Source organism: Nothobranchius furzeri, chromosome 14, assembly GCF_043380555.1.
Source record: "Nothobranchius furzeri strain GRZ-AD chromosome 14, NfurGRZ-RIMD1, whole genome shotgun sequence".
Classification (NCBI taxonomy): Eukaryota; Metazoa; Chordata; class Actinopteri; order Cyprinodontiformes; family Nothobranchiidae; genus Nothobranchius; species Nothobranchius furzeri.
Window position 1 is genome coordinate 35,607,556 of NC_091754.1, and position 7,620 is coordinate 35,615,175.

At 46.0% G+C, this 7,620-nt stretch overlaps 1 protein-coding gene across 2 annotated transcripts; it reads left to right on the forward strand.

The window, feature by feature from the left end:
• The first annotated feature begins 4,019 nt into the window (after positions 1-4,019).
• On the forward strand, positions 4,020-7,004 carry esd (esterase D/formylglutathione hydrolase). 2 transcript variants are annotated; one of them, XM_015965794.3, is made up of 9 exons: positions 4,020-4,124; positions 5,123-5,197; positions 5,291-5,379; positions 5,530-5,628; positions 5,710-5,834; positions 5,917-6,036; positions 6,308-6,406; positions 6,512-6,679; positions 6,753-7,004. In XM_015965794.3, the coding sequence occupies exons 2-9, from the start codon at positions 5,130-5,132 to the stop codon at positions 6,831-6,833; spliced, it is 849 nt and encodes a 282-aa protein (XP_015821280.1). In that variant the 5' UTR covers positions 4,020-4,124; positions 5,123-5,129; the 3' UTR covers positions 6,834-7,004. The 2 variants fall into 2 exon arrangements, with proteins under 2 accessions (XP_015821280.1, XP_070400189.1); XM_070544088.1 differs by lacking the exon at positions 4,020-4,124 and having other exon boundaries at positions 5,482-5,628.
• Positions 7,005-7,620: the final 616 nt, after the last annotated feature.

The following is a 7,620-nucleotide window of genomic DNA, read 5'->3' on the forward strand; positions in this document are numbered from 1 at the left end:
CTCTATTTTTCTGACTTTACTCTATTTCTGTTTTAAGATCATTATGATTTCATGACTTTGTTTTATTTTGTTTGGATCTATATGACGTGCTTTGTGATTCTGTCTGTGATGAGTGCTATATAAATAAAATGTACTTACTTTCTGATCATTGCTTCCACAGTTGATTTCACCCACCAACCTGCTTACCTGTTGCAGATTCAATCTTCCCAGCCTGGTGCAGGTCTATATTTTCTTTCTGGAGTCACTTGACAGCTCTTTGGTCTTGACTAGTGGAGTTTGGAGTATGACAGTTTGAGGTTGTGGACAGGTGATAGCCAGTTCCAACAGGTGTCCTTAATACAGGCAGGGGTGGACTGGGATCAAAATTTGGCCCTGGCATTTTTATGAACCGTCGGCCCTCGGCAGGGGAGTTTGCTGCTTGCGACTCGTCTATCCCGCCAAATGTGGGGGGAGGGACGGGGTGTTGTGTATGCTGCTCGCAGACTTGTCTCTATTGTCGCATGTGAGACGGAGGCTTGGTTTGGGACGGCCCAAGCTGGGCAAGTGGCCCACTTGACTAAGCGGCCCACTGGGATAGTGCCAGATTGCCAGTCCACCCCTGAATACAGGTAACGAGTGGACAGAGAAGCCTCTTACAGAAGACGTTACAGGTCTGTGAGAGCCATAATTATTGCTTGTTTGTAGGAGACCAAATACTTATTTTTCACCATAATTTGCAAATAAATTCCTTAAAAATCAGTGTGATTTTTTTGATTTTTTTTTCATTTTGTCTCACAGTTGAGGTATACCTGTGATGACAATTATAGGCCTCTCATCTTTTTAAGTGGAAGAATTTGCATGATTGGATGTTGACTAAATAGTTTTTGCCCCACTGTACGATGTTTTAACAAATTAAGCAGACAGAATAGTTCGATCTGCCAACCTTGCTTCCTTAGAGGAGATTCCCTCGATACTCCTCCTGTTGAGTAACGTGTGTGTGTGTGTGTGTGTGTGTGTGTGTGTGTGTGTGTGTGTGTGTGTGTGTGTGTGTGTGTGTGTGTGTGTGTGTGTGTGTACAGTTCTGCCTCCTTTTGCTCTGTGGTCCTCCTATGTTCTGTCTCACTTTCTGAGATCAGCAGACCAGATGCTGTTGATGGTACCAGGTAATCTTTTGGGGAAAATAGATTTTACAATTACAATTTCAAAATTGTGATAAGCCAATAAATACTAACAGTCATGCGACAATTTATCACTTAAAAATAATTCAGGCAGCACTGAAAGACAAACTTACATGGAGGAACAAACCCACGCCTCATCAAAACTAACCGGAGTGAAGAAGGATTACAGTCCACACCTGGTCCAAGATATGAAAGGTCACCAGCATGATATCACTAAGGGTTGTGAGAATACATAATGGAAATTTACGGACTAACTTGGCTGCAGCATCAGAGAAATCATAGTTGTAACTTCAGTCTGGTCAGAGGAGACAGGAGCATCTGTGGTGGAATTATTGTTGTGTGTCCATGTACATGTGTGTGTGTGTGTGCATGTGTGTGTGTGCATGTGCATGCATGCGTGTGTGTGCGCGCATGTGTGTGTGCATGTGGATACATGCGTGTGCATGCATGTGTGTGCATGTGCATGCATGTGTGTGTGTGCATGTGCATGAATGTGTGTGCATGTGCATGTGTGTGTGTGCATGCATGCGTGTGTGTGCGCGCATGTGTGTGTGTGCATGTGGATACATGCGTGTGCATGCATGTGTGTGTGCATGTGCATGCATGCATGTGTGTGTGTGTGTGTGTGCATGTGCATGCATGTGTGTGTGTGTGTGTGCATGTGCATGCATGCATGCATGTATGTGTACAGGGTACCCATTACACAAAGGCTTCGGTGTGAACCCAGTGGGGGGGGGGGGGGGGGGGGGGGGGCACACAATCGTAGCTTAATTATATTTTTTTGGAGGTGGCGACACTTTGAGGATGTTACTGTGGCCTTGTGCACGATGCAGCTGCGTAAAGGGCATCAACGCTCAGCTCTCTCAAAAGAATCCCCACATAAATAATATAATATGAGTGGAGCCAGGATCTTTGTTTGGGCTCCCCCTGGGTGTGTAAGTTGAGGGCATACAAGGGAGCTTGTCACCCTTTCGGGTGAGTCGGGCTCCCCTTAGACTCCCCCGTAATTCAAACCCTGTGTGTGTGAGGCTTTACCTGCAGTTGAAACAGTTTGCTGGTTCCTTCAAACATTTGTTTTCCAACAGACTTTTTATCTGCACCACATGAAACAGTCATGGAAGAGCTCCTGAAGGCCTCGTTTGGCCACTTCAGCCATGCTTTGCAGCGGTAAGAAGGTGATTATAACTTCATATTTTAACATACGGCCCTTTTTTTATGTAAAAGTGTGCATAAAATATTGAAATCGTCATTTAAATGTAGTTTGCTGCAAACACAACAGGGTCACTGTGCCGCAACACTGATATAGATAACATTTAATCTTTAAAAATAAACTTTAAAGACTCAAAGAGGCTTAATACTTTTCATTCTGTCCATCTGATACTGAGAACAGCGGCTTCTGCTGCTGCGACCTGATGGGTTTGGTTGGTCGTATTAAGATTTAGAAAGAGCCATGCTTTAACTAGAGTCTTCCAGTACATGTGGCCGAAGGCGTAACAATAATCATATTAAGGAGAGGGAGTACAAGGATGCCGAGTGAACTGAATCTGTTTTCTGAGGGTGGTGGGAGGACATGGAGGCGGTGGATGATTTTAAACAGTCTAATTTAGGAAGCAGCTGCAGAAACAAAGAGAACAAAGTACTGGTGTGAAGTAATAAACAATTTACAATCCAAAATCTGCTCGTTGACAGGTGGAGACAGCTGATGGGGAGAACGGGGAGGAGAGGGAAAAGACAGAAAAGAGGCAGGTGTTGTGGAACAGACTCATGTGAGTGAAACAAGGCTCTTCACGGTGTCAACATGTTACCGTAGGGCTGAGCTCCGACAGAGGGCTTTTATTCTGAAACCTGGTCTCAGTTTTACATTTAGGGTTCAGGAGCTTGAGCTTATGAGAGGAACTTGGAGTAGAGCTGCTGCTCCTCTACATCAAGGGAAGCTAGCTGAGGTGGTTTACGCGTTTGGTAAGGACCTCTGCCAGTAGAAGTAGTTTAGGTATTTTAAAATCATTTCCTTGAGCCAGTGTGTACTAAAATTACTCTTTACAGTGTTACTGAAACGTCACTAAGACCCCTACTGCCCCCTGTGGCCAGAATACCACATTTGCAACTTCAGCGTGGTGGCTGGACCTGTTAGACCTAGGAAAAAACTGAGGTGACATACCTGGCGCTGCAGTCTGCTTCCAGCATGTTTCCAGTTCTCGAGGGCCGGTATTCTGCATCGTTTTCTTGTTTCCCTGTTCCAACACAGTTGATTCGCCTGTGCAGCAGCTCATCGAGCTTTCCAAAAGCCCGATAATCACCTGCTGATTCAAATCAGGTGTGTTGAAACAGGGAAACACTAAAACTTATGGGATAGTGGCCCTCGAGGGCCGCAGTTCGACACCTGTGTTTTAGATCATGAACACAGCTGAGTTGCTTGATCACTCCTGTAGACACTAATGAAGGCTGGAGAGACATTTCAGCTGTTAGATTAAGGTGTGAAAAAGACGAACGCACAGCGAGGAGAGGGTTTCGTTTTCCGTTTGACCACAGATATTTAATAACGGACACGAGGGGGTGCTAAAAGCAAGCTAAACTGCTCAGTATCCCTTTATTCCTGCAGCACATTGAATTGCCTCGGGGCACGAATGTGCAAAATTAACAAATCTACCTTGCCTTTAAACAGCTATATCTTTAGTTTATGAATATTTGATATAACATCATCATAAAATTCATTGTTTTTAAAAAAACAAATTGTTCGTGTGAATTTTTTTTTTGTTCTGACCGAATTTTCCTTTTAAAAGTTTTTTTATATCCCGGGAAACGTCCTTTTGTTGAACACGGGCGCCACCTGCTGTCTGCATGATACCAATGCAAGGTGAAGGGCGGTCCCGTTTACGTCATCCCGTTGACTGTGACGTTGCTCCATGTTCCCTCCACTAGTCCGTTGCTCCTAAGGGAAAAGCAGCGATTCGACAGGGATTTATCCAGGTACGTTTACTTTTAAATGCGTTGTTTTGAGTTTAGTTTCTTTTGGAAAGTGTAAAAGTGCTTTAACCTAAAGCAGACACGAGTGAAGCTCAGCCACCGCTAAGGGATCAAACGGACCGGAGCTACGTGCTAATCCGTGCACGCCTCCGAAGTGTTGCATACAGAACTCTATTCAAATTCTGACAGTTTTCACATTTTAGTTTTAATGCATTAAAAAAGGTGCGAGACAATTGTTCCTTTATTGTTTAATTACGTATTTATGCTGTTCGGCTTCAATAAAAGCGTGCTAAAGAACGTTTTGGGCATTTTAGTACACTTTTGGGCCGAATTTTAACACGATACTGGTTTAATGAGAAACCATGGCACCATTACGACCTTTGACCCCGGGGCCGTTACACTGAATGTTTTAGATGTTTCCACGAAGCAAAGCACCATAGTGGTGCATTTGGGGCTAAATGAACAGGTGAGTCAGCCATGTAATCAGGTGTGTTGGAGCTCAAAACAAACATGCAACCTTGAGAACCAGGGTTGATGTTTCGTCACGAGACCCTTTGTGAGGCTACCTGGGCTCAAGGTTTGCGTTGGGGGTGTAGTTTTGGAGCTGGGCCGGTTCCAATGTGTTCCAGATGCAAAAACGTGCTAAAATGACATATTATACTTTCACAGATCACAACCTAAGTTTTATAAACTCTGCTGTTAGTCTACAATAATCGAGTCCAGGTTTGTAGAGTCTAGGAGTTGTAGTTTTATAATAGTTGCAGATTAAAGATGCTCAGTGAGCGGAACGTTGCCCTTTCCCGAAAGGGAACCAACTTCAGCTCCATCTCTCCAGGGACAATAACAGAACCAGACCTGGCTTCTGTGCATCCAGCTGCTTTGCAGAAATGGGTGAATCACATTTTTGAAATGAAAGATTCCTGTGAATCCTTTGACTGAAGCATCAGATCTTCTGAGTTCAGAGCAGAGGACATGCCTTCTCTCGGTCTGTGTGTTTACAGATCAGAAATGGCCCTCACACAGGTGTCCTCCAGTAAGTGTGCTGGTGGCTTCCAGAAGGTTTTTGAACATGACAGGTGAGACACGTTTTCATCAGCTTCTCCTTTGACCTCTGAACGGTACAAAGGGATGACGTTTGTCTTTTGTTCTTGTGTTTCTTTTCTCCACAGCACCGAGCTGAAATGTAAGATGAAGTTTGCCGTCTACCTGCCCCCCAAGGCAGAAACAGACAAATGTCCCGTCATGTACTGGCTCTCAGGTGGGTCTCCAGTTGGTCAGGTCCTCAGCTGAGATGCATGAAGGCAAAGTTTGAGTCCTGAAATTTGCTCATGTTTGCATAAAAAAATCCAACACGTCCCAGGTTTTGACTTCGTCGTGCTTTGATCGGTTGTCATGGTGACGTGTGCAGGTCTGACGTGTACGGAGCAGAACTTCATCACCAAAGCTGGCAGTCAGCTGGCTGCTGCAGAACATGGGATCATCATTGTGGCTCCAGATACCAGCCCACGTATGAACATGCTGTATTATAGATTGGTGATTTGTTCAAACCGCCCTTCCACTCTGAGCGACGTTTCCCATCATGCCTCAGGTGGCTGCAGCATCGAGGGTGAAGATGAGAGCTGGGATTTTGGTACAGGAGCTGGTTTCTATGTGGACGCCCTGCAGGACCCCTGGAAGGGAAACTATCGTATGTATTCATACGTCAGCGAGGAGGTATGATCACTTCAGCTCCGTCTGCCTTCAGCGTTCTCGTTGTTTCAGCTAACCAGCCTCAGTTTCCTTTTTATCGTGCCAGCTCCCACAGCTCATCAATGCCAACTTCCCCACTGATCCAGAGAGGATGTCTGTTTGTGGGCACTCGATGGGGGGCCACGGAGCTCTAATCTGTGCCCTGAAGAATCCTGGGAAGTACAAGGTATCATGTTTTACCTCTGATTAGGGCTGAGTAACAGAAGAGAAGCTCCGATGTCTGGAAGGGGCTCGGGGTGGAGCTCAGTTGCTTAATGAGCGTAAGAGGCTGCTGTTCCCCGTGGGCACAGATTGGAGAAGGGGTCAACAGTTGGGGTTGCTAAGCTTGGCTGGCTCTTGTCGTAGCTTTAGCGACCCAAAGCTAGCGCCTGTGCTCGTCTGTTGGGTCAGCCTGCAGAGATGCGTGAGTGTGTAAGTTCTGTTCCGTCTCCTTTTAGGCTGTGTCAGCGTTTGCCCCCATCTGTAACCCCATGCAGTGTCCGTGGGGTCAGAAAGCCTTCTCAGGTTACCTGGGCCCTGACCGCTCCACCTGGGAGGTAAAAGCACCACTACTCCAACATTACCACGACTCTTGAAGGGTTAGGCGTGGGCCCGAGCTGAGTACCGACAGGGCTGCCCCTTTGATTGTGGTCCTTTTTCAGGCATACGATGCAACCGTGTTGGCCGCTTCCTACTCCGGCCCTCAGCTCGACATCCTGATCGATCAGGGTCGCGATGATCAGTTCCTGTCCGCCAGCCAGCTGCTGCCTGATAACCTGATCGCTGTCTGCTCAGAGAAGAAAATCCCTGTTGTCTTCAGACTGCAGCCGGTCAGTGTTTTAACTTTGTTGCAGAACGTGGACTGCATGCGCAGTCTGAATAAAGACATGGTTCCTTCTGCAGGGCTACGATCACAGCTACTTCTTCATCTACTCCTTCATAAATGACCACATCAAACATCATGCCAAGTACCTGAACGCCTGAGCTGCTGATGACCCACTTCCTGAAGAGCTGGGAACAGCTGGAGGTTAAATGACGTAGCTAACTTAAGTGTAGCTGAGGTTTGGTGCCTTCATCACGTGCTCCCGCGACCCGGCTGGGAAAGTGGTCGGTGAGCTGGGCTCGACGGGAGAGAATAAAATCAGTTACTTCGCCTCTGTGTTTCTGCATTGAGCTTTTTTCACTCGGTTCAAGACAAGAACAGGCGACTGGGGAAAAATCTGAAAATGGAGCACAAGTCCGTTCAGGTCAGTTATCCAGATGAGACTGAAGAAGAAGAAAATATCATTTCTATAGCGCCTCTCAAGATAAAAATCACGAGGCGCTTCACAAAAACAAAAAATGTAAAAATATAAAAAAGCATTTAGAAAATGTTGAAAAATATATTTAAAATGAGCAAAAATAGGCAATTGTGATTAAAAAATGTTAAGAGAGAGAGTGAACAGGAAAGAGGGAAATCAGTGGATCCTGAGGAAGGTGGAATAGGTGGGGAGAGCAGAATAAAGAGAGTGGTGAAGAAGGTCATACAAAAGCCAGCTCGAACAAGCTGCTTTTTAAAGGAGACCACTGAGTCCACTGATCTCAGGCTCAGGGGGAGAGAGTTCCAGAGTCTGGGGGCCACAGCAGCAAATGATCAGTCACCTTTGGTCTTTAGCCTGGTGCTGCACAACCAGTAGGCTTTGATCACTGGACCTCAGGGACCTGCTGGGGGTGTAGGGACTGAGAAGATCACCAATGTAAGATGGTGCTTGTCCATGTAAGGCCCTATAGA